Here is a 25,386-nt window from a genome sequence, read left to right as displayed (position 1 = left end):
AAACTAATTTTTTTCTGATAAATTAAGGGTATAAAACTGAAAGGTTTGTAAACTTGTCATCTCCCCTTTGCGCCTTACCCCGAGATTCCACACCAACTATGACTGCTCTATCCGTTCACGTACGCGCAAGTCCGACTGACTGAGCAACTACGTTGTTATTTTAATGAATGAGAACGGCACCACGTTCTCCGTGACTACTCCGATAGACACTGTCAGCGGACCTGCTCTCTGTCGTTCACCGTCAAATCCGTTGGGCTCTGGCTGGATTAAGCTACACAGTTGCAATTGTAAAAAAAAAAAAAGGAAACAGAACATCCACAACCCCCGGTAAGCCAACGTGAAACGGTGGAAATGGAGATCGTTAACCACAAAATATATTTTTTTAATATTCACTATAAAATTAACTGCTTTATTTAAACATCAGATGGAAACAACTCTTTTTGCACCAAATATGGAAGCAGATTTGTCATCTCAACATTTAATTTGAAACGTGGTAATGCTCTCCAAATAAATTAGCATTCTGCTTGTAATGACGATGATCGCGCATATACTCTCTTTTGGAGTGGACCTAGACGGAGTAACCGTGGATGCAGTAGGCTTTGCTTTTCACAGACTCGTGGAGGCGGTCTGGAACTGGCTTATGTCTTGTTTAAAGGTATAGTGAACTATATTTTGTCGGCTTCCAGTTCCGGAGGGATCACCTTATTTATTGGTCGTCCCACATGCCAATCATTGGGACGTGCTAACATAATGCCAATTTGAAGAAGCTAAAAAAACTCTCCTTCATTTTTTTTTTGCCATTTAGAAAATAGAAGCAAAAAAAAATGCTAATCCTACAATATTTAAAACTTAACTCCAACCTCTAAAATGATTTTCTTTATGTTCATATATAAATGTGGGTGTTACCAGTAGCTGCTGGTGGAAACAGGAGTCTGGCAGCCAAACAGCAGCATGTGGTGAACTGTGTCCATACTGGCATGAGGTAGGAAGTCCACTGAGAAAAAGAAACAACAACAATATGGTTAATGGATGCAGAGTTAACAAAAGGCCTTTTTTGATCATTTCCATATGAACCTAACACGTGGATGAAAACACTATGGAAAGCATATTGTTTTCCCATGGTAAATAAAAAGACACTGGCGTAACCCAACATCTGTTTCTAAACTATGACTATTTTGTCAAGGAGAAGGAGAATGACTCACCAATATATGAATCCCGAGTAGTTGGCACAGGAAAGGCCATGCAAAGGTAGGTGTCCGACTGAAATTATAACCAGGAGGATGACATTAATCACATTGTTTCATAATCAGATGCTCATAATCGGAATAATGAAACACAGCATCTCACTAAATAAAACAGCAAGGGGATGCAGATTACTGAAAATACTTTAGTAAAAAGGAATTTACATGTCACACTTGAAAATTATATAATTTATTTTGATTTTTAGAAGATATTAACATTCCAACAACTTAGGTTAAAATGTAATTTCCCTGCATTTCCGCTGAAACTAAACTAAGCATACTTTATATAAAACTAGCAAAATAAGTAAGTTTCTTTGTTCTATAAGTTATTTGTTGTAACAATGCTTTTCAGCAACACATCTAATAACTTTACATGTTTGTGGTGTCAGTTTGTGAGGAACATCCATCCATGGGTTGAGCATCAAAGTTGAGTATGTTGATGGTGTCCAAGAAAAACTTGCCAAATCCCTGCTATGAAGTTTGGGTGTTTAGGTTTTGGTTTTCATTGTGTTGGTGTTTTGATAGATTATTTATGTTTGAAAGGTGTTGCCATACAGGTTTATTTCTTTAGGTTTAGTTTCTTACTTATTTCTTGTGTTCTGTTCTCTGTGTATTTTAGTTCTAAGTCTTCTAAATCAGGATTAGTATATTCCCTATAGGTTTTTAGTTTTCCTTTATGCCTACTTTAGTTCCCTGTGCCTATGATTCGCCTTCTCAACACTCTCCTCTCCCAGCTGTCCACAATCCTCTGATCAGCTCACCTGGTTCCAATGTCATCTCCACTCCCCCCTCAGTATTGTAGCTCACTGTTTCTGACTGGATATTCCCAGTGCACCACCAGGGTTACCTGACTCCGCCAGATAGATTTGCTCCGCATATCCATCTGGAAACCTTCCGTTGAAGTAATTTTGGGAAGGGGCGAAAATAATGGTTAGCTGATTGGCCTATGTTGGTGATTGACGGGCCAAATAAACCAATCAGATCAACGAAGCATATGACGTACTCATCAACATGCTTCGAGTGACGACGAAAACACAACCACAAGCCAATCTATTCTTGCTGCTGCAGGTAAAGGCTCGTTAGCTCAGCAAATAAATACTCTGTAATTCCGATAAAACTTGCTCGATAGCCACGCTAACGCTAGTTTCATCGGCTGAAGCCGCCATGTTCTTTAGACTGAACTGTCGCGCTTCTCGTTGCGTCACACCTCAACCCGCCTCAAAGCCAACGCTGATTGGACGTTCGTTTGGTGAACGGCTCCAAATTTTCTTTAACGGAAAGTAGCCAGACTGATCTGCGAGTGAAACCTTGAAAGCTCGCGAGATCAGGATGGTCTCACGAGGCTACCACCAGGGCTCCATGTCATTCAATTCCGCTTAAAGTTATCCTCATTGCTTTATTATTAAAGAATTCTGGTTTTCTTTGCAGCTGGGTCCTTTACTAACACCACAAACAACACCCTTTTGCCAACGCCAAACAGTTTGTTATGCTATTGATATTTTTTTCACGTTCTTTTGGACTGGATGATTGCATGTAACAAAGCTTAATGGCCATTTACCAGGGACAGCTGTATTTTGTGGAAGAACCACACACAACCACACCAGGTGAACAGAACACCCAAGCTAATCTCAGTAGTATTTTATATGGTACCTTACTCTTTTGATTTAGAAAATGTAAACACACTTAGGGAGATAAAGCCAGACATACACTGTATGATATTTTCAGTCGTTGTACTCAGATACAGCTCAAACTGTATGACGAGACCGCAGGGTTTAAAAGTACACTGCTCACGATATCTGTTCTTACACTGAGCGGCCAGACGCTCTGATGAGACCTGACTGCTCACACTGTACGTTCAAAAACTACAAGTCGGACTCAGCCCCGTAGATAGATGACGCTACTCGGACTTGTCTACCCAGAAACCAAATGTAAACAGTAGAAGAAGAAAAAGTGTCGATGCTCACTGTTAAATATGAGGCTCACTAGAATGAAAAGCGCTGCCTTCGCAATTCTACGAGTTTCTCCTCCGTAGTTTGACTCCATGTCACACGTACTGCCGTCATGCTTCTCTCCACTTCTATGTTTTCGTTTGAGAAGGTGAAGAAGACTTCCCTTGTTTGCGCATGCGCGGCTCGTAGACAGTCGTAACTTCACTTCAACAGCAGGAAACGCTCACGATCGCTCGCGATCACTTCACGAGGGCCGACTGAATTTCAAAAATGTTTGATTTTAATGTGACCGTACGATTCCTGATGGGGAAGTGGTCGTGAGAGGCCAATCGCCCCTCGTTAGCCCCTGTATGCTACACGACGCATGATCAAGCTGAAACTCGGCCTGATCCAAAAAAATTCTCGCACGACTGAAGAATCGTCCTGAAAAGGGCAAAAACTCGTACAGTATCTGCCCGGCTTAACTAGATAAGCTTCTTCCGGCTCCCTTTCAAACATTGTTTGGTGTTTTTACAGAGTATTTTTGTTGTTTTCTGTTGGAGACTTGTTTTCTATTCTCTGGGATTTTTACTGGCCCTTCCATCCTCTCTGCTTCCAAATTCTCTATGGTAGGAAAAACAAGACATGTGCCATACTATCCAAGTTTTCTATCATAGTTTGTTTGGTATGGTAGAGAGGTTTTGGGTTGAGTGTGACCAATACACTCGATGCTGCTGCTCAACCAACAAATGGATTTTCCAATAAATGTGGCACTGTCAAAAGAAAATAAACACGTTGGAACAAATGATTCTACTTTTTGTGAAATATTTATATGAAGATGAATCTAAAAACCCTTATATCATAATTTTCTAAAATTAGTTCATTTTAGACAAAAAAAGACTCACCTGAGTTGGCAAAACCCCAGGCATTCGAAGATCCACAGTGAAATTTTGAGAGTTTAAGAGCTGCGGCGGCTTGACTCTTGACACACAGTCACTGGGATTTAAGACATTTTCCCGAACCCTTAGGGAAGACCACAAAGAAAATAGGATATACTCCTTTAACACATACACACTCAGTAAGAAACAGATGTTAGCAGGATCTATTACAAATTATTTACATTAAAAGTCAGTTGTTCAGCTAAACCTAACAAAAAAAACATTGTTCAGCCATACAGCATATATTTCCTTTTTAATGGATCCAGTTAGCATTTGTCTCTAAAAATTATTATCATTAGTAAGTAGAGCTGCATGAAATCAGGAAAACTTGATTATGTTGATGAATGTTACAATAATGATATGACCTGCAATAAATAAATATTTAATCCAATAGTGTTTATGTCTTTCTGCCACCATTTGAAAAGCTGAATGCAGGTGGTAAAAGACTAGACTTCAGATTCCCTGTGATCAATAAAAAGATAACCTTGCCTGCAAGATAAATTCTCGTCCATTCACACAAGAATCGATTTTGCACTGCTCCGGCTTCAAACGTTTGTGTCTTGTGTCTGAACCAACAACGGTTCGGGCCAATCACATTGCGGTATTGTGGTTTAAGATAGGACATACTGGTGCAACGAAAACAAGAGCTGCCGTTATCACTTCTGTTTTGTCAGAATCCACAATTTCACCTTTGAAAGATGAACAGCAAGAAGTACCTTGACTAGCTTACCTTCTTGTGGTTTCTCATGACACGTGCTGCTTACATTTTAATTCGATACATTTTAATTTGACATGATTGGCTAAAACCAACCTTTGGTAGGCGGACACCAGGTGTCACTTTGCCAAATGAACTCGGAGAGTTCTGCTAAATGTCCCTCCTTTCCCCAAATGTATTCAATGGGAGCAGACCCACATTAGCTATGTTTACATGGACAAAATTTCACGATTGGATTGAAATGTATAAAAACCAAAAATAGTTGGATTGTACCGTTTATATGGGCACACAATCAATTAATCCAATCATAATATGTGTTTATATACACCTGGCTTTATTCAGAATAGAACCCCTCTGACTTGGTGCAGTTATCGAATATTCCTATAGGAAACCACAGAAGAAGAACTTCCGTCTTTGCTGAACAGGTGGGATTTGCACCAGCTTCTATTTACGGTTGAAACGTTGCTGAATAAATTACAATTTAGAGCTCTTTTTAATGTTGTATCGGGAGTCCCAACAGTTTTGCTTGCCGACATATTTCCGCTAATCAACAAAGCGGAAATACGTAATGTTTACGAGGCCCACATGCGCACTCGGGTCAGTTTACCACATTCGGAATAACTTGATCCTGACAAGAGTTTATATGCACGCTGATCGGATTATGAGTCTGCATAAACCACCCCTCTCATCCTGAATACAATTTCATTCCAATTTAACTTAATCCGATCACAATATTCCGACTGGCTTGTTTACATGACGCACTTTTATTCCAATCAGCACTTTATTCCGATTACTTTTGTCCATGTAAACGTAGCTATTGATAAGGTGCAGAATGGAGAATGCTACACATTATCAATCTGGTTGGCCAGGTTAATAAAGAGAGACTTTACAGATATAACTTCCATCCATTCATCCATTTTCCAACACACTTATCCGAGGGGTGCTGGTGCCTATCTCCAGCTGTCAATGGGCGAGACTCAGATAATAAACACGTCCCTTCTGTCAGGAGTTTTCCCCCAGTTCCTTAAAAACAGCAATTATCAAAGCACTGTTGAAAAAGAACAATTAAAAAAAACTACTACTACAGAGCTACAGGCCCATCTCAAACCTCCCCTTTATCAGTAAGATTATTGAAAAAGCTGTATTTCAACAATTAAACACCTTCTTAACAACGACCAGCCGCTTTGCCATATTCCAGTCTGGCTTCTGTGCTCACCACAGTACAGAGACCTTGTCAAGGTGTTTAATGACATCCATATAAATGCAGACTGTGGAAGAACCACCGTGCTGGTATTACTGAAGATCAGTGCAGCATCCGATACTGTACAGCACGGCGGCTCGCCAGGCTTATTAAACGCTGGGGGGAAACCCTGACGGAAAAGCAGCGTTTAGTTCTTATGCTCCAGTTATCTGGAACAAACTCCCAGAGGACTTTAAAAGTGCTGAAGCCCTGAGTTCCTTTAAATCAAGGTTAAAAGTCTATTTGCTTAGAGTTGCCTTTGAATGTTAACATTGAAGGTTGTAGTATAACGTCTCATATATCTCGACCTGCTGCTCCTATTCCATTGCAGTGTGCTTTCCTCTGTAACGTTTCCTTTTCTTTGTTCTGTTCATGTACAGCACTTCGAATTGTCTTGTTACCGAAATGTGCTACACAAATAAACTTGCCTTGCTTTGGCCTCATCGAAAACACACACATCAGACAGTCAGCTAACGGGCAAAAAAAGAATTCATTATTTCCATCTCAACAACATGGTTTGATTCAAAATGATCCCTCAGGCTGCAATCGCTGTTTTGCCAATCAAACCACGTTGTTGTCATTTTGAAAGGACTTCAGCAAACACGTTCATGCCCGTCTTAAACATTTTCTGGATAGATGTATGGATGGATGGAAAATTGAGAGAATGTGATAGGACATAAAATCTGGGAATACAAGTCTGCAGTGCATCTAATCGTTAATGGCATACATTCTATTAAAAATAGATTTAATTTTAAACACCCCAGATATATTCTGCTTTTACCACTGAGCGTACACATGGAGGATCTGTCAGGAAGTCAATCATGACAACATGTAGGTAATTAAACTAGAATGACGCAGACGAGGCAGAACAAAAGATTGCAAGTTGAAATTCTACTTTTTAACTTACCTTTTGGACCCATACAGCGAGGGTTGTATTTCCACGCCGTGACTGTGATGGAATAATGCTGCCACCAAACAGACCACAAAGAGTCCCATCCCACCGACAGGTTCTGGAGTACAATTCACTACCAGGCTGCAAACGTGGAAGAACAAGCTGTCAGAAACGTACACTAAATCAAAATACACGACGTTAACTGCATTTGACTATTGGACAGTATATGCTGCGCCTAATTGTTTTACTTTATATGTTTTTTATGTACCTGTCATTTAATTTAATTTATCTCTTTTCAATGTGTAGCTTTGCTGCCTCTTGGCCAGGACTCTAGGTTAATAAAGGTTAAATGAAAAAAAAAAAGGTGGAACATAAATCATTACAGTCAGGTCCATAAATATTGGGACATCAACATTGTTCTAATCTTTTTGGCTCTATACACCACCACAATGGATTTATTTAATGAAATAATCAAGATGTGCTTTATCTGCAGACTTTCAGCTTTAATTTGAGGGTATTTACATCCAAATCAGATGAACGGTGTAGGAATTACAACAGTGTGTAGATGTGACTGCCACTTTTTAAGGGACCAAAAGTAATGGGACAATCTGCTGCTCAGCTGTTCCATGGCCAGGTGTGTGTTATTCCCTCATTATCCCATTTACAAGGAGCAGATAAAAGGTCCAGAGTTCATTTCAAGTGTGCTATTTGCATTTGGAATCTGTTGCTGTCTTCTCAATATGAGATCTAAAGAGCTGTCGCTATCAGTGAAGCAAGCCATCATTAGGCTGAAAAATCAAAACAAACCCATCAGAGAGATAGCTAAAACATTAGGCGTGGCAAAATCAAGTGTTTGAAACATTCTTAAGAAGAAAGAACGCACTGGTGAACTCAGCAACACCAAAAGACCCGGAAGACCATGGAAAACAACTGTGGTGGATGACCGAAGAATTCTTTCCCTGGTGAAGAAAACACCCTTCACAACAGTTGGCCAGATCAAGAACACTCCAAGAGGTAGGTGTATGTGTGTCAAAGTCAGCAATCAAGAGAAGACTTCACCAGAGTGAATACAGAGGGTTTACCACAAGATGTAAACCATTGGTGAGCCTCAAAAACCGGAAGGCCAGATTAGAGTTTGCCAAACAACATCTAAAAAAGCCTTCACAGTTCTGGAACAACGTCCTTTGGACGGATGAGACCAAGATCAACTTGTACCAGAGTGATGGAAGGAGAAGAGTGTGGAGAAGGAAAGGAACTGCTCATGATCCAAAGCATACCACCTCATCAGTGAAGCGTGGTGGTGGTAGCGTCATGGCGTGGGCATGTATGGCTGCCAATGGAACTGGTTCTCTTGTATTTATTGATGATGTGACTGCTGACAAAAGCAGCAGGATGAATTCTCAAGTGTTTCGGGCAATATTATCCGCTCATATTCAGCCAAATGCTTTCAGAACTCATTGGACGGCGCTTCACAGTGCAGATGGACAATGACCCAAAGCATACTGCGAAAGCAACCAAAGAGTTTTGTAAGGGAAAGAAGTGGAATGTTATGCAATGGCCAAGTCAATCACCTGACCTGAATTCGATTGAGCATGCATTTCACTTGCTGAAGACAAAACTGAAGGGAAAATGCCCCAAGAACAAGCAGGAACTGAAGACCGTTGCAGTAGAGGCCTGGCAGAGCATCACCAGGGAGGAAACCCAGCGTCTGGTGATGTCTATGCCCTCCAGACTTCAGGCTGTAATTGACTGCAAAGGATTTGCAACCAAGTATTAAAAAGTGAAAGTTTGATTTGTGATTATTAATCTGTCCCATTACTTTTTGTCCCTTAAAAAGTGGCAGTCACATCTACACACTGTTGTAATTCCTACATCGTTCATCTGATTTGGATGTAAATACCCTCAAATTAAAGCTGAAAGTCTGCAGATAAAGCACATCTTGTTTGTTTCATTTTAAATCCATTGTGGTGGTGTATAGAGCCAAAAAGATTAGAATTGTGTTGATGTCCCAATATTTATGGACCTGACTGTATATGGTAACAAGAGATCCGCGTTAGATGGGTTCAGATTTCTGCATCACAGGATACACCCTCCTCCCAAATCGTCATGTGCTCATTCTGTTAAGATCGTCAAAAATGCGTGCATTGAAATTTAGCAACTGATATAGTTAATTCAACAAAAAGAACCAACGTCTAAAGAAAACACATGCTGTCAATGCGACTGACTTGGAATTATTGTAGAATAACAAGAGCAATAAAAATATTAGGGAGCGTACTTTAAATCTTAAAGTAGCCATGTTTCTATCACTGAGTCTGTAGGTTTTGCTTCAGTCACTTGATTGGTTGATTCCTCTGCAGGTTGTTCTGTGCCCTGAATAATCGCTTTCTATTTGCTCTCTTTCATCTGCTCCTGTTGACAAGAATAATCTGATGGGTGGTTTCACTAAAGCCTTTAGCAAACCGCATATCCGCCTCTCTGGACGACAAACAAAGCAGAGCGACGACCAGAGCAGCGACGCAGAGTTTCTGGGCCGTTGTGAACGGTGGAGACAAAACCACGAGGAGACCTTCTGTAGTTCACGGGTCATTTTCACAAACTAAGAGGACAGAACAGAGAAATCAGCAAGTTGACGATGTTACGTCTTACCTCGCCGGTAATAACAGGCGTGTCTTCCTTTAGGGAGGCCGCTGACGCATACTTTAGAATCTGGTTGGCTGCTTTAACGACAGCACCGTGATGGATGTAACATTTGGCAACATCTGCACCCGCGATCAACACTGCGTGTTCAGTCCACAGATAGATTTCACGTTATTTTCTCTACGGACGCCGGTAACTTCACCGGCATACTATTGCGTCACAATAGCTTCGCCTCCTATCCTCAAAGATGGGGTCCCAGAGACACCAAAGAAGCCACACCGCACTGTTTCACTGGACAAAGCTGAATGTGTTTTGAACAAAAAGGACTATTACAAGTCAATTAACCAATGTTTATCCTGACCACAAGAAAAGAAGATAATGCAATTCAATTTTATTTATATAGCGGCAATTGGTGATACATGTCATCTCGATGCACTTTACAAATTCAAACTCAATCAGATTATACAGATTGGTCAACAAGTTTCCTCTCTAAGGAAACCCAGGAGGTTGCATCAAGTCTTGACAAGCAGTATTCACTCCTCCTGAAAGAGCGTAGAGCCACAGTGGACAGTCGTCTGCATTGTCCATGGCTTTGCAGCAATCCCTCATGCTGAGCAAGCATGAAGCGACAGTGGAGAGGAAAACTCCCCTTTTAACAGGGAGGAGAACCTCTGCCTCGACCGACTCGGGGGTTAGAGAAGACAGAGCGGAATGAACTGAAGATCTATTCTTAAACGTTAAATTCCAGTACTGAAAACATTTTTTTTTTTGGAACATCAAAGCCTTTCACAGATTTCAATGAAAGCCGAGGGACGTGTTAACGGCCTAGCATGCGACCTGCACAGGTAATCTATGTTCATATGTTATAAACGTCTATATAAACGATTTATAAATGGGTTTATTAGATTATAAATGTGTTTGATGGTTCTTTTAGGTGAAATCGTATTATTATTGTTGGTGTTGTTGTTGTCCAGAGCTCGTCGGTAGGTAACAGACCTGCTGGGAGCTAACCCAGAGCTCTGGCTGGCCTTTTTAAATGCGTGTCGGCTGCTGTTCGTCTCCCTGAGGTCTGCGTTTAGCAGCCTCTCGGCGTTAGAGCCCGGCTGAAACGCTCCGGTGACTCATCGCTGTTGACAGAGAGCGGGGGATCGGACGGAGGAGAGCAGGCTGAAGGTCAGCGCTGTGCTAACAAAGCCGCCCTCCCTGAGAGCAGCGAGGAAACTATGGAAACAGCCAGGGCTCTCTTCCCTCCCACGCGGAGTACGCGAGAAACCCGTCTGCTCCTCTACAGCCAGACACGGCGTCTATACCGCCGTGCAGACTCGGAATAAAACCCATTTTTTTTTTTAGCGTGAGCATTTCAGATGTTTTCTGGTCAAACCAGAGCCAACAAAGGGGAAACAGCGGCGGGAGCAAAGCGCGCTTAGACGTAGGAGTTCTACGCAGTTGAACGGTTTCACGGGAGAGGGGGGCGTTTTCATCCGGTGTGCTAAAATATGTTCAGTCCGACTAATTTCTGAAAGGACAGCCAAAGCTTTGATGTTAATAACATATGGCAGCCATGAACGCAAGAACACAACCCAGCCTCGAAGCGACACCTGGTCAGAAGACGGCTACGTGTGGCTAACTGTGGCTGCAGGGATCCACCTGGCTCTAGAGATGCTCTAACGTCGTTAGCCTCTTACAAATGGCTAATGGGCTTTTAACAGCTCTATCTGCCGACTCCTCAGGCTACGGGCAGCAGTTTCGACTTCACTGGAATTCAACCGACCTCCATTAAACTGCCAGCAAGCCGGAGGGGGGAAGAGTCGCAAAGATATCGTGTTATAGTTAATAAACAAAACCACAATACCTGTTGGTGGTAGCTGCAAGTCTTTCCAGATGACGAATATTTTTTTTTCTCTCTCCGTTATTGATGATGAGAAGCGTTCACGTCTGCACTTCCCTTTTCAGAGTAAAAGCACCAAATAGGCCATAATTGACCATAATAGACCATGGGAGGCAGTGAGACGCCGCACGTAGACGCCGCAGTGACGTGGAACGCGTCGGGTCGTTACGTCAGCGCGACGGACGCACTTTAGCGACAAAAAAACGTAAAAAATAAAAAATAAAATGAAAAAAAAAGAAAAATAAATAAAAATAAATAAAATGAAATGAAATAAAAATGAATAAAAAAACAAGAAAACGGATGTTCGGACTTCTTTGCTCATCAGAAAAATAACACCGTAATTTAAAGGAAGCGTCACATTATCATTTATGGATGCCTTGCTTTTTTCTTTTGCTTGTTAAATATTTACATGCAGTTCAGATGGCAGAATTAGGCGATGCTTTCTTTAGCTGACCATATTAAATTCCTTTCAATGCACTGGCGAGCTTACTGTTTTGGCTTTTCAAACAGTGTCTTGCAAATGATTTCATATTGTTCCACATTTTGTCACATTACAACCACCAACTTCAATATATTTTGCTGTGTGATAAAATGTATTTCACTGAAACTGTTGTAATCCATTAGTCCACGGGGATGAGCTGGGTGTCCTACAACAATATGTCACATGCAGGCTAATAAGTTCAGTTTTGGTTTCATCTGACCAGAGCTCCTTTTTCCAAATTTACCGTTTGTCTCACATAACTTCTTATGTCTTAAATGTCGGGCTTCTTCTTACGACTGTTTTAGAAAGGCTATATTTGTGCACGGCATATTTGTTATACAGTCAACAAATTTTCCCACCTGAGCTGTGGATCTCTGGAGCTACCCCAGAGGTATGGTGGGCTGCCTAGCTGCTTCTCCTCTCTGGCCTTTCTGTTCAAGCCCTATTTCTATTTTTCAATGAATACATTCAGCAGCTCTCTGTCAGATGCTCAAAACTGGGGTATTAATTGGTATTGTAATCCTGCTTTAAACAACGTTCTCCCTGACCTGTCTGCTGCCGTCCTCTGTCGTCATGATGCTGTTTGTTCACTAATGTTCTCTAACCAACCTCTGAGGTCAGAAACAGAACAGCTGGATTTGTGCTCAGGGGAAGAAGACTCTATCAACAGATTAATTGAAATTCAATTAAAATGTACTTTATTGATCCCAAAGGGAAATTAAGTGACTTCCAAAGGTGCTGAAATTTATTAGAGTAATGTGGCTGGAATGCAAATGTGTAATAAACTTTTCATTTTTTCCCCCCCTTAAGAAATGATAACTGAAAGATTTAAAATAATTTCACATTGCTCTGTGTTGGTCTGTCACATACAATTCCAATAAAATACTCTGAAGTGCAACAAAATCTGAAAAAACTTTAAGGCAATCAGTGTTGCACGACACTTTACAATGTTTGAGGAGGTTCACTAGGAATATAAGCCGTTTTGCCAGATAATCAGCTCTAATTTAACATCACAGAAAACTGAGCAGCAACAGAAAATAGGCTGAAACAGATGAAAAAACAACAACACACAAGCAGGCAGAAGGGAGTAGATATGGATTCATCCACCAGGTGGCAGTAGTGCGGCTCCTGTAGTTGCCGGCTGCGCTGAAAAGCTCGAGGACGAAGAAGAGAAAGATGACAAATGAAGAAGCTAAGCGGTGACATTAGAAGGTACGTACCTGAACAACGACGTTCAGGGGTCGGCTGGTGAGAATCAAGGAGCGAAGCTGGTTGTCAGCAGAGACATTATATTATGTCTATGGTTGTCAGAGCGGGCCTGGTGGCTGCGCTGATGCCTGATCAGAATGGCGTGTAGAGAAGCAAACTAGATGCAGGATGTCTGGCTGTCATTCCCACGATTGATCAAACACGGTTACATCAAACATTTGTGGTTTGATAGAACATATTGCTTGGTATAAAAGCGTGCTGTACAAATCACCAGCGTCGAAAGTAAGGGAAAGGGAGTGTGACCTGGTTTGTCGTTAATGTGACCTTAATGATCTGGAAGCTGTGTTAATATAGGATTATAACCTGGAACATCTCAACAGGAAGCAGCGATCACATCACACAGTCCATCTGCTGCATTCTATACCATCCAAACAGAACAATCTAGAATATCATATCACTTCAAAAAGTTACATGTTTACAGACTGATGCATCTCAGGTGTTTGGTTCTGTTCATTTTGATCCTTATGGTTTATTAATAATCTCTCCAAAAAAAAATGGAAATATTCCAGAAGGCCATTTAAAGCGGTTATTACAGAAACTTGTGTGGAGGATCTTGAAGCCCCAACCAACCCTAGACCCAAGGGGCCAGACCCTCAGTAAAGACAAGCACACTATTACCCATCTACGTAAACATGGTGATGTTCTAAAATATCGTAAACGATGACAGGCACATGTTTAAAAAAAAGATAGAAATTAAAACTGACCATTTCTTTTCTCCAGCTTTCTTCTGGGCATCACTGTAATGTCTTTACTGAGAGCCTACCCCCATATGACTTGGTCCATGTGTTTTCCTGTTGCACTTGGTTTTTGTGTTTTGGAGTTTGCATTCATTCATGCACCTGAAGCTTTCTTGGCCCTTTGTGGACCGTTCAGCCATTTGCTGCCAGCTTGAACTTGTCGGCCACCGTAGCTTTAAATTTGACGATGATGGATCTGATGGGGGAAACATCAAAGATTCAGATTTATTTTTTTTCCAGCCCAACCCTGACTTGTTCTTCCCAGCAACTTTGTCCCTGACTTGTCTGGAGATCTCCTTGGTCTTCATGGTGGGATTGCTTCTTGCTTAGCGGTGCTGTAGAGGCCTTTATGAAAAAAGCTGTTTCCAGTGACAGGTCATGTGACACTCAGATTGCACAGGTGGACTTCCTTTTACTAATTATGGGGCTTTTGAAGGTAACTGGTTGCACTAGAACGTTTTAAGGCTTCATAGTAAAAGGGTTGGACAGATGTGCACATATCACTTTTATATATTTGAATCTTTTTATTTATATATATCTTATTTCACTTCCCCACTGTAACTATTTAGTGCAGATCCATCACATAAGATAAGATTTCAAAACAGACTTACAGTTTGGAATGTAAAAAAAAAAAAATTTATGAAAAACCAAAGGGGGATGAAAACTGTTGTGTCATCCAGATTGCTGAAAGAAATGAAGGTATGAAGCGGCAGTTACACTGTCGGCTGCATGTGTTTCTAATTTTAGTTTGTGCCAACGGCGTGTTTTGCTTTTAAACGTAACAGACGCTCCCTTCAGGTCTGAGCATTCCGCAGACGGGTTTGTAATGAAGGGACGTTCGGCGTACGTTGCAACGGCACTCGCAAGCATTTTTGGGAAAAGTTGGTATTAGTATTGTGGTCATTGTAATTTAGGGATTTGAATGATTTATTTGGACAGATTTTCCTGGGCGGATTGATTATACAGCACTCAACTTGAATGGATTTTTTTAAATGAAGAACAAAATTTTAGATCGTTCTCAAATCTGTTCTAACAAGTGTTTATTCAGAACTTCTCAAAGTTATACGCTGAGGTTTAGATAAACACCCAATGATGTTGGGTTAAATGTTGTTCAGTGAATTGCACTTAAACCACTAATGTATGTCATTTGTGCTTTGTGTTTTACCTGCAGAGTACCATGGCTCACCACAGCAGCAGTATTAACTCCCTTGCGTTTCCTGTTGTACTGGGATGCCTTGCTGCTTTGATGCTCAGCAGCGCCTTGATATACCTGTGCCTGGAAGCTGTGGATCAGTCCGACGATCAGCTGGTGAATACCTATGCAGGCTGTCCCTCTCAACACTTCAAACTGCCGACCATGAAAAACTGTGGCCCCTGGCTCCAGTGTGCTCAGATAAAAGCAGAAGTTCGGAAGATAAAGCTGATTGGCCAGGGAGCTGTGAAGAAGGTGCGTGCACCCTTTAAATTCTGCCCCTGTTTAATGTTTGCAGATGTGTTGCAGGATGAGTAAGTCGCTCCAAGAAATTAGCAGTAATAAAAATAAGAGCTGTTATATTACCGTTTCATACTTTCACTTTATTTTTTTTAGTAAATTATCCAACATTAAACACAGGAAACAGTAAAAAAAAAAAAACAATGATAAACAAGCAAACCCATAATTTACAAAAAAAAAAGGAATAGGCTGAAGCAAAGCTTATTATTGCCTACCCTGTTTTATAATTACAACCTTTACAACCTACCAGGTTCTTTACAGTACATATATAAATATTCAAAACTACATAACATAGGATTTTATCATTTTACATTTTAAAGTCCTTTTAAAATTTTAAATCATCATTCAGTTCATTCCACAGTTTCACACCAATAACTGAAACACATCTAGACTTTTTTTGGCTCTTCTCTTTTGCACATTCAAATATAAACAAACCTCGCAAATTATATTTATTCTCTCTTAACTTAAATAATTTCTGAATACCAGAAGGAAGACTTTTGTTCACTGCTTTATACATTATTTCCAGTATTTTTATATAAACAATGTCTTTGAATTTTAATGTGTTGCTTTGAATGAAGAGTTTATCAGTTGGTTCACGGTATCCCACCTTATTAATAAGCCTTATAGCTTTTTTTTGCAACTTAACTAACTTATCAATAATTGTTTTATTTGCATTTCCCCATACTTTTGAACAATAAGACAAATAAGGCATGACCAAAGAGGAATATATAATATGCAGGCCTTTGATATTTATTAAATCTTTTATTTTAAACAATATTCCAATAGTTTACCTCTGTAGCTTTGGTCGTTTCATACCTGACTTTTACAAATTAGAAGTAGAAAAGCACCACATGGTGGCATGTGGGTAGGAATTAAGTTTAGGAATTAGCAAGTGAGCTAATTGACCAAAAAGGATGCATTTTTTATTTTATTTTTTTCCCCCAATGTCATTCTCATTGGTCGATAATCATTGCCCCGGTTTGCCATTTCGTACCTCTGCAGTTCTGGTCCTTTCAGACCCAAAAGTAATGGGTATGTTATGAAAATAGCTAGTAGCTCACCAACCTAGAGAGAAATGTCTACCCTACAGTAGAAGATCTTCAGTTAAGCCCAGAGTGAATCAGAACCCTGGTGAATTGACTGGGAGCTGGTTTCATTTTAAATGGGTTTTGTTTAAATAAATGTTTCTGCCACAAGAGGCACTGACTGAAATTTGGCCTGCCAGAGCGGAGGTCTGCAGACACTACCCCTTGTTCAAAATACAATCAATAACTATAATGTTATGTTTTACTAAATATATACACTGTGTATCCCAGGGTCTTTACTTTTTAGCATCACATAGAAAAAAAACACACAAAAGTTTTATGATTTTCCATTTAAGGACATTAAAAAATGACCAGCTGGCCTCGTGGTTTCAAAACGATTTACCTTCAATCTCAAGAGCTCAAAAACACATCAGATTCCACCATGTCATTACTTCATGACGAAAAGCGAACCTAAAATGGGAAAAGTGTGAAAAGCTTTAGAGCAACCTTTGACGGCTATGCAACGCTTCCTGTGTGCAAAACTTTCTTCAGGTCCCACAGCAGCATTCAGTCAGTTTAAGATCTGATCTTTGACCAGGTTACAGCAGCACCATGATCCTTTTCATCTTCAGAAGTCCATTGCAGTTCCGGTGCCACGTTTGGGATCATTGTTCTGTTGATGATCCAGCTCTGGCCAAGCTTCACCTGTCAGGAAAGCAAACGTTTCCTAATGCAGAACCATTTAATAGCTGGCTCTATACTGCGAGGTACCCAGGATCAGTGCCTGTGAAAAAAGCCCAGATCATCCCACCTCCACCTCAATGCTTCACAGGTGGTATGAGGTGTTTTTGTTTGGCGTTCTCCTGACATGGAGCTGTGCATTAAGGCCAGACATGTACATTTTGGTCTTACCAGATGTTGTTCCATTAGTGTTGTAATTCATTTAGATGCAGTTCTTTCTCTCTTCTTGCACCTGGCCTGATCACACCTACGATTATCTACAGCAGATAAGCGATTTATTGGCCATAGCCAGTCAACAGAACCCAAGCCGTCTTTTTAATACCAAAGGAAATTTATTTTAGGAAAACTGGAGAAACTGGAGGGCATTTGTACTAATGCATTTCGTTTAAAATCATTGCCAGTGTTTAGTGTGTGTGAGATTTACAAAGCCAAATGCTCTTCTGTTGAATACAATCTTGTTAGATGTTGGATATCTGGCTTTTTGTGCGTTTTCTTCAGGAAAACAGCTAAAACATCCTTGAAGGATGGTGAATTGTTTTGTTTTGTTTTTTTAAAGTGCAATTATTGTGTGTTGTGTGCCTGAATCAAGTCCAAATAAACAGTATTTTTATGCATTCATTTTCACAACCATGTGCAAGGCAGCGTTCATATGGGCTCAGTGTGCTGTGTTCTTGCCCCTCAGGTCTATCTGGCAGATTGGAGAGGCCATAAGGTGGCTCTGTCGGAGCTAGCCTCTCCGGAGTACCGAGACGATTTCCTTCACGGACTGTCGATGCTACAGGCCCTGCAGGACTCACTGGTGGTGCAGTTGGTGGGGTTTTGCCTCGAAGGCGACGCTATAGTTACCCAGCACCACCCGCACGGCTCACTGCTGAACCTGAAGGACGTTCTGGCCCAGCAGAAGTACCAGCATCTAGACACTTGGCACATACGGCTGAGACTGGCCACGGACTACGTCTCCATCCTCGACTACCTCCACAGCAGCCCCGCTGGGCGGCGAGTGATGTGCGACTCCAACAGCCTGGAGAAAACCCTCTCCCAGTTCCTGCTGACAAATGACTTCCACCTGGTGGTGAACGACCTCGATGCGCTGCCTGAAGTGAATCCGTCCCGGGGCGCGTTGGTGAAATGCGGCGGCCGCGAGCTCACCGGACAGTTTGTGGCGCCAGAGCAGCTTTGGCCCCTGAGAGGCAGCGGGCAGCCGTTTTCAGACGACCTCATGCCGCCCTACGACGAAAAGACCGATATCTGGAAGATTCCAGATGTGACACAGTTCATTATGGGAAGGACTACGGGAGGAGATTTAGTTCATTTTCATCTTTTTCAGATCCATAAGGAATGTAAGAATGTAGACCCGAAGCTCCGGCCTTCTGCTCTTGATGTTTTAAAGGCCTACAAATCAGTCTATGGTTCCATTGTTCGAGAAAACCATAGAGATATGCTGTAGAATCACTCTTTGTTGAATAGACAGCGGGGAATTTGATTGAAAGGTGGTTGTTAAGATCAGGTAACCAACTGGAGAGGACCAATCGGTTCAAAGAGTTCCCTTTGAATGTATTTTACTGAGCCTGAGTTAAGAAACGGACTGTTTGACCTCATGGAGCCATAAAAAGAAGTCCATACATGTCCAGTGTCTGGAGTTCCAGATAAACAGTCACGGTAGAATGTTTATTTTAAATGTAATGTTTGTACCTTTTACAGAAATAAATGTTAGTAAGGAGTATTTCATATGACCTATCGTGTTCAACATTTAGCAAGTATCACTAAGCCGGATCTTATCTGTTGTGGACAGAAGTGAGTTTGCAGAAAAAGACTAAAGTAAGCATAGTGGAGGAAGTTCATGGTTAGGCGACTAAGGCACCCAAGCCTCAAGCCACTAGAGTTTTATTAAGCTAGACTAAAGTGGAATGCAGTAATCTAACCAAGTTGTAATTAAAGTATGTCTAAAAATCTTTAGTTAGCTGTCTCAGTTTGAAGAAGCTGGACAGAAGCACAGATTTGAACTGTGCATCAAAGTTAAGATTAGCTGCAGTGTGTGTCTGATACTGACTTTAAGGTCCCAGGTCAATGTTATAGACATCAAGGAGCCTTAACAACATTAACTTTGTTGACATCCATGACTTCTGAAATGCTTTTGAGATGTTTATTTTTAGAGCAACTATTTTCCTTTTTAGTGTGATAAAAGTCTGACTGTCTTCTGCCTAAAAATAGAAGGCTAAACAAAACTCTTCCTCTTCTGTCTTTACCCCGTCCCTTTGGAGTCAGTTATAAGAAACCAGAGGCCAAGAATGGAGCCTTGGGGCCCTCTGCATGAGTGGCACTCTTTAATAAATAAAATAAAAAGGCAGTCCTCCATTCTTAAAAAAGTGTAATAATAACGGCAAGAACTCAAAACTACTTTATTACTTTATTCTGTGATTATTTGAAGAATAAAGCAGACAGCTGAAATGGAGTAAGGATGGTTGAGTTTTGGCGGCAGCAGACAGAATTTCTGGAGACGAGTGACGATCAGAGAAAACTGTATTTTCGGCATGAATCTAATTGCTAAGTCACTGACTATTGATAACTACTGCATAGAAACCCACTTCAAAAAAAAGTCTCTGCACCAATGGTGTGTGGCCAAACTATGGATACAATAAAATTATATTGGGGAAAAACTATCATAATTATGGTAATTTCCATTGTGCGTTTTCACGGTTGTAATGGCATTCAAAAGTCCTTAAGTTTATTTTGACACACGTCAGAAATGGTTGATATTTCTATAACATTTAAATGTTTAATGTCAGTCAAATGCCAGCTGGGAAAGTTTTATTTCATAGTAAATTTTGTTTTTAGATTAAGGAAACTTTACAGTGAAGTGAAATCACTCGGCTCGACTCAATACTGCTTTGTGCATTTTTTTTCTCAGCTCATCTTTACTTTATCCCCCAACCCTTATCCTTTTTTCGTTTGATTTACTTTTTTTCCCGGGTATTATGAAACCCTTTTTTTCCTCAGCTTATTTTTCACTGAGTCAGAGCCAGCAAGGACACAAACACGGTCCTGCCACTGGAGACCAAATTGGGAGCCTAAGAGCGGAAATCATTTGCAGGACTTTTAATTCTTTTACCCTCTTCATCCTTTTAGCATTTCCAGATCACAGCAATGCCCGTGGAAGCCCATTACTGCAGTCTTTCTTTGTGTGAGCACAAAGGCAGCAAACAGAGGCACCGCTCTGAAAGTCCATCTGTTTTTCTGAAGGCCTGAGCTTTGGTGTCTGGGAGAGAACTGAAAAACCTCATTAAGAAATGTGGTTGTTTGTAAGATCGGCTGATTTTAGTGATTCATGCTGTTAAGTAATTAGAATCTTTTTTTTATCTGTCTTTTTATTAACTGTGGCAGATTAAAAGGAAAGAAAAACACAAAACAAGAATTATACTTTAACATCAAACACCTACATGTGGAAAGTGGGATTTTGTCTGTTTAAATTTAATATCAACCTAATCAAAAAGCATAAATGCTTTTTGAATAGTAAATAAAGTAGAGCTTAGCTGTTTTTTTATTTCCTCATCCACTGTCATGAAGTTGTAAGCTTTAAAAACATCTGCAGTGGGCCATTCAGGATATAATGTCCATTAATAATCTGGGAATCGGTAAAAGTTGCTTAACTTACATTGGGTAACACTAAAATGGATTGATGTCTTCTTTAAGTTTGTATCTCATTTTATAGCATTGTTGTGTTTTTCTAACTTTAAAAATTAAGTACATTGCTTATTCTACACAAGAGGACAGCATAGAAGAAGAATTTCTTTATTGTCCCACAGTGGGGAAATTTGGGTGTGACAGTGGCGAAGACACAGACAGTTACACACAATCACCAGCAATGAAAAGAAGAAGAAAAAAGAACAAACTAGTCTAATCTAAATTAGCTCTAAAGAAACAGAATGCTAAGCTAACAAATCGCTTACCTGAAAAATCGATAACAGACTGCAAAACTAACTATTGAAACCCCAACTCACTATGGAGGCACAAGACAGTGCTGCTTTTATACCCCGCAGCGGCAGTGCTACTCACATGTCAGTTTCTCAGAGTGACAAACAAATTTTTTGCTATTCAACTAATAGCAATACCGATTCGAAATTCAATGCAAGACATCGATTAAACCTTAGGAGGGCGCCACACTGATGGTTATAGACATAAAAGCAGGATTTAACAGATATGCAGTAAACTGTCAAAATAATCACCAGGATATAGACAGCAGTATAAGACAACCATGTTAATAGTTTAGTAGAAAAAAGGTTGAGTTGGGCGTCAGTTGCCCTTTAATGTAATTATTTCTCCAGAAATCTGCCACTTCTTATAGTCTTGAATTTATATTTCTCCTGGCTGAAATATTTAGTTTTTTCTCCAAGGGACCTCTTCAGTCTGAGGAGTTTCATGTAAACTCAGCCTTATAAGCTGTTGTGCAATTATACACTGTTTAAAGTTCTGGTCTGGTCTGGTGATGATCAGCTCTTAAGCTGATATCAGGACAATGGTTGAAAGGGATGAATTCGAGCACTAGCGATCTTTTAACAGCAAATCCTGCACACACATACAATAAAAGGAGTGACAACTTCTTTTCAAGTCCAAGAATTTATTAACAGAAATAAAATTAACATTCAGAGAACATCACAATGTAATGCTGTTTATCTGATTTAACACAATATTTCAATCAGTAAATCCTGTCTACTAGGCTAGTGAAACTCAACTAAACTACTAAGCAAAATGAAGATAAAAAGAAACTAAGCTAAGGAACTATTTACATGCAAAAAACAACAAACAAAAGACAAAACAAAAGTGGTTGGTCATAATCAGAATAATTCGCTGAATCCTTGTTCACTGCAGATCTGATTAAAAAAAACATGGAATGGAGTTAATAACATTTGGCATGTGTTTCAATCCATTCATAAAGCAAAGCCCAAGTTAAACAAAACATTATTTGTTGAAATAGTATTTTGTTTAAGTTAAAGAACCAAAGTTCACCTTAAAGAATGTGAATTGTGGTTAAATTAGCTTAACTAATTCAGAACAACATTTGACACGTGTTTCAACCCATTCACAATGCAAAGCACAAGTTAACCAGAACATTATTTTGAGAAAATAACATTCTGGTTACTGATTTCCCCAGTAAAATCATTTAAACCCTTATGACCGAGTTTGTTAATGCGATTCTCCCTCCGGGCGTCTGGGGTCGCTGTAGCAAGTCGTGGCTAAAAGGTTACAGCATAAAGTTATCAAAATTGCCTTTACACCAACATTAATATTCAATATTAATGCAGGGATAAGGCTCATAGCACCATTGAAGGATGGCCAAGCAGAACGGTTAAGCTTTTATGCTTTAAAAACACTTCTTTTAAAATGTCCGGGGCCGGATGTTAGCGAGGCTAATAGCATTAAGGCTAGCGTGAGCTTCCTGTTAGCCCTTTGTTCTAAAGCACCATGAGTCCAAACGAGTTACAAACATCTCCCAATAAACCTTTTAACTTCTCCTACAGCTCTTCCTGCCCAAACCTGTGTTTTTCCTCGTGTGAGTTTTATTCAGTTTGGCCATTCCAAGGAAGAAGCGTTGGAAGCAGGGAAGTCGTTGGTTTGTCTTGGCGGGCTAGCGTTTAGCTCTGCATCCATGAGCTAACCCACAGCGTGGTCGCAGTCGGAGGCCTGGTCCCTGCCACGTTCTCTGACCCGGTTGCAGCCATGATTTGAGCAGGTTTTCCTCACATTTGAAATGGGTTCTGCTGGTGGCTTTCCAGCAGCATCTGGGGTTCGCTTCCTTGTACAGGCTCTGATTTGCCCGGACATGTTCTCTCCGGATGCGGCCTGTGTGTTCTTTCAGGCTCGTGCAGGGCCCATGGCCTGAAGTGGTTTCCTGGTCTGCTCCAGGACGAGGTGGTCTGTGCAACTTGGAGTCTGAAGAAGTATTCAGAAGTGATAAGCTTTGTCTGTGGGAGGAAAGGTTTATAGCAGCAGGGGGACCCTGGTGAGAGAAAGGCGGTCCTTTCTGCCTGTGTATCCTTTGCAGCAGGATATCATTCTTTTTGTCACCTCTTTCCTACTGTTCAGGGTCCAATCTGAGATCAAATATTCTTCATGGCGGTAATATAGCATGACAAAGCAGTGCCTTTGCATAGTGGATCCAGGGCCGCTGGAAGTAATTTTAAACAGGGGGTGCTGTGAATTTTAGTTTTTGTTTTTTTTGGCCAAAAGACCTATGAGCCCGTGCCTATTTAAAATACAATAAATAAAAATAAATAGATTGAGATTCACTACTTTATTGTCATATACACTTCAGTGCACGCAACCAGGGTCTGTAACACACAGGCATCATCAGTTCTCAGGTGAATACATGCGCTATTAATTAAACTTCACAATAACACTATAACAACGTAGATTTTGTCAGCTGGCATGAACCTGAGTCCCTGTGTTTATGTCACACGTGACTCTATTAGCTCCAAAATCCTTTTACGCAAACCACAAGGAAATAATTATATTATTATACTATTTAAACATTATTGAACACTTCTCCACATCCATTACACAAAGAACACAAGATCAAAATAACACCCTCTAAAATACTATGGTTACGTTAAACTGCACGAATAGCTATGAAAGTGTGCGGCGGCACCAGGCTCTTACTTTGAGCCACAGGCAGGGCGCCCTGGTTACAGGTGTCCAAATGTTGAGGTGCGTGGTGGAGATAAAGTCTCTCATGAGTGGACGAATGTCCAGGGAGTTCAGGATGTCTGTGTGGGCATGCATCAGCGAAAAGGTGTGTGAGTCTTTTCTGGGTCATGGTGCTGCGTACCCATGTCTTCAAAAGACGCAAGGCAGAGAAAGTGCGCTCGGGTGAGGCCACAGAGATGGGTAGGCACAGACATTACTCAATCAGTTTTTCTGTCTCTGAAAACATGGCTCTTGTTTGTGGCTGGAGCTTTGTCAGACATGATGCTACATCTTGGACTGTGATACACTTAGACCCTCTGTCTTTTGTGACATCGGCAAGCTGCTTTGGCGATGCATGGTCCAAGAATTTTGAGCTGGAGTTCAAGCTCTCCTCCAGGAGCTGAAGGGCCTCCAGATTGGCGCTCCTACCCTCTGCTGCTTTGACAACAGCCCTCTCTCGCTTTGCGGCAAGTTTCATACTGGCCCGATCAAATCTTCTGTCCAGCTCCACCGATATTACATCAATAGCTTTGAAAAAAGCCACATCGCCAATCCACTGTTTGTGTGCCTGCACCACTGACTCTTGCTCTCTAGTTTGGCGAGCTGGGGATTTGCTCACTCGAGGGGTGGTGGTGTCTGGCATTTTCAGGGAGGTTTGTGATGCGCAGGTTTCAACCTTGCGGATCAGCTTGTCCACAACGGGCAACATCCTGGAGCGTGGCTATTTGTTCCCTCAGTATACCTGTGCATTCCAGTGCACCTTGCACACTTGCTGTGACACTCTTTAGGCTCGTGGCAACTGTTTCACAGGGCTTGAATAGGGCATGGCAGCATAAAAGACCGAAGTATGTTTTCCCCCAATCTTTGCTCTGCTGTCTCCCCTGACACTCTTGTCATCCTTCAGCTCGTGCAGTGTAGTCAGGAGAGTGGGGTAAGCTGCGATGACGCGTATAATGGACATGTCACAGATACACCACCTTGTCGGGCAAATGCCAAAGATGTTGACAGCAACCTCATCACAGCCAAAAACAATTGGTAGAGCTGTTTTCGCTTTGATGTCTCTCTTATGACGGGTGAGACACCCTGAACAAAGTTCAAAGTATCGGCCACAAGACTCACTTCACACGCTGCTTCTTGGAGAATCAAATCCAGTGAGTGGTTGCTGCAATGCACATAAAACGAGTGCGGGTTTAACTCTTTAAGCCGAGCTTGCACGCCTGAAAAACAACCTGACATATTAGCTGCTCCGTCAAAACAAAATCCTGCAATGCGTTCAATGGGGATGTTTAGTCTTAAAAAAATATCCTTGATGCAACTGAAAAGAGTTTCTCCAGTGCTGTCCCGGGCATTATAAAATCCCAAAAACACAGTGTGTGTTTCAAGGCTGCTGTCAACATATTTCGGACTGCAGGAGAACGGCTCAGTGGTGCTAATGTCAGTAGTAACGTCAGCTGTAAGGCCATAAAATCTGCAGTGCTTTT

General features: G+C 41.0%; 2 protein-coding genes across 4 annotated transcripts in view; one reads left to right on the top strand and one right to left on the bottom strand.

Moving 5' to 3' along the window:
• Window positions 1-11,594, bottom strand: part of pam (peptidylglycine alpha-amidating monooxygenase) — a gene marked incomplete in the record, with an annotated part of 53,227 nt that extends 41,633 nt beyond the window's left edge. Inside the window, 5 exon segments of the mRNA XM_036134405.1 lie at window positions 907-994; window positions 1,203-1,260; window positions 4,075-4,192; window positions 6,970-7,095; window positions 11,444-11,594. Of these exon segments, the coding sequence (XP_035990298.1) occupies window positions 907-994; window positions 1,203-1,260; window positions 4,075-4,192; window positions 6,970-7,058 (353 nt within the window).
• pomk (protein O-mannose kinase) lies at window positions 10,407-18,950 on the top strand. 3 transcript variants are annotated; one of them, XM_036134416.1, is made up of 3 exons: window positions 10,407-10,436; window positions 15,138-15,413; window positions 17,907-18,950. In XM_036134416.1, the coding sequence occupies exons 1-3, from the start codon at window positions 10,422-10,424 to the stop codon at window positions 18,669-18,671; spliced, it is 1,056 nt and encodes a 351-aa protein (XP_035990309.1). In that variant the 5' UTR covers window positions 10,407-10,421; the 3' UTR covers window positions 18,672-18,950. The 3 variants fall into 3 exon arrangements, with proteins under 3 accessions (XP_035990309.1, XP_035990311.1, XP_035990310.1); XM_036134418.1 differs by lacking the exon at window positions 10,407-10,436 and adding an exon at window positions 13,075-13,172; XM_036134417.1 differs by lacking the exon at window positions 10,407-10,436 and adding an exon at window positions 13,092-13,172 and having other exon boundaries at window positions 15,135-15,413.
• Window positions 18,951-25,386: the final 6,436 nt, after the last annotated feature.

This window comes from Fundulus heteroclitus, unplaced genomic scaffold (assembly GCF_011125445.2).
Source record: "Fundulus heteroclitus isolate FHET01 unplaced genomic scaffold, MU-UCD_Fhet_4.1 scaffold_81, whole genome shotgun sequence".
NCBI classification, from domain to species: domain Eukaryota; kingdom Metazoa; phylum Chordata; class Actinopteri; order Cyprinodontiformes; family Fundulidae; genus Fundulus; species Fundulus heteroclitus.
Note: the sequence above shows the minus strand (reverse complement) of the source record. Positions and strands in the feature narration are given on the sequence as shown.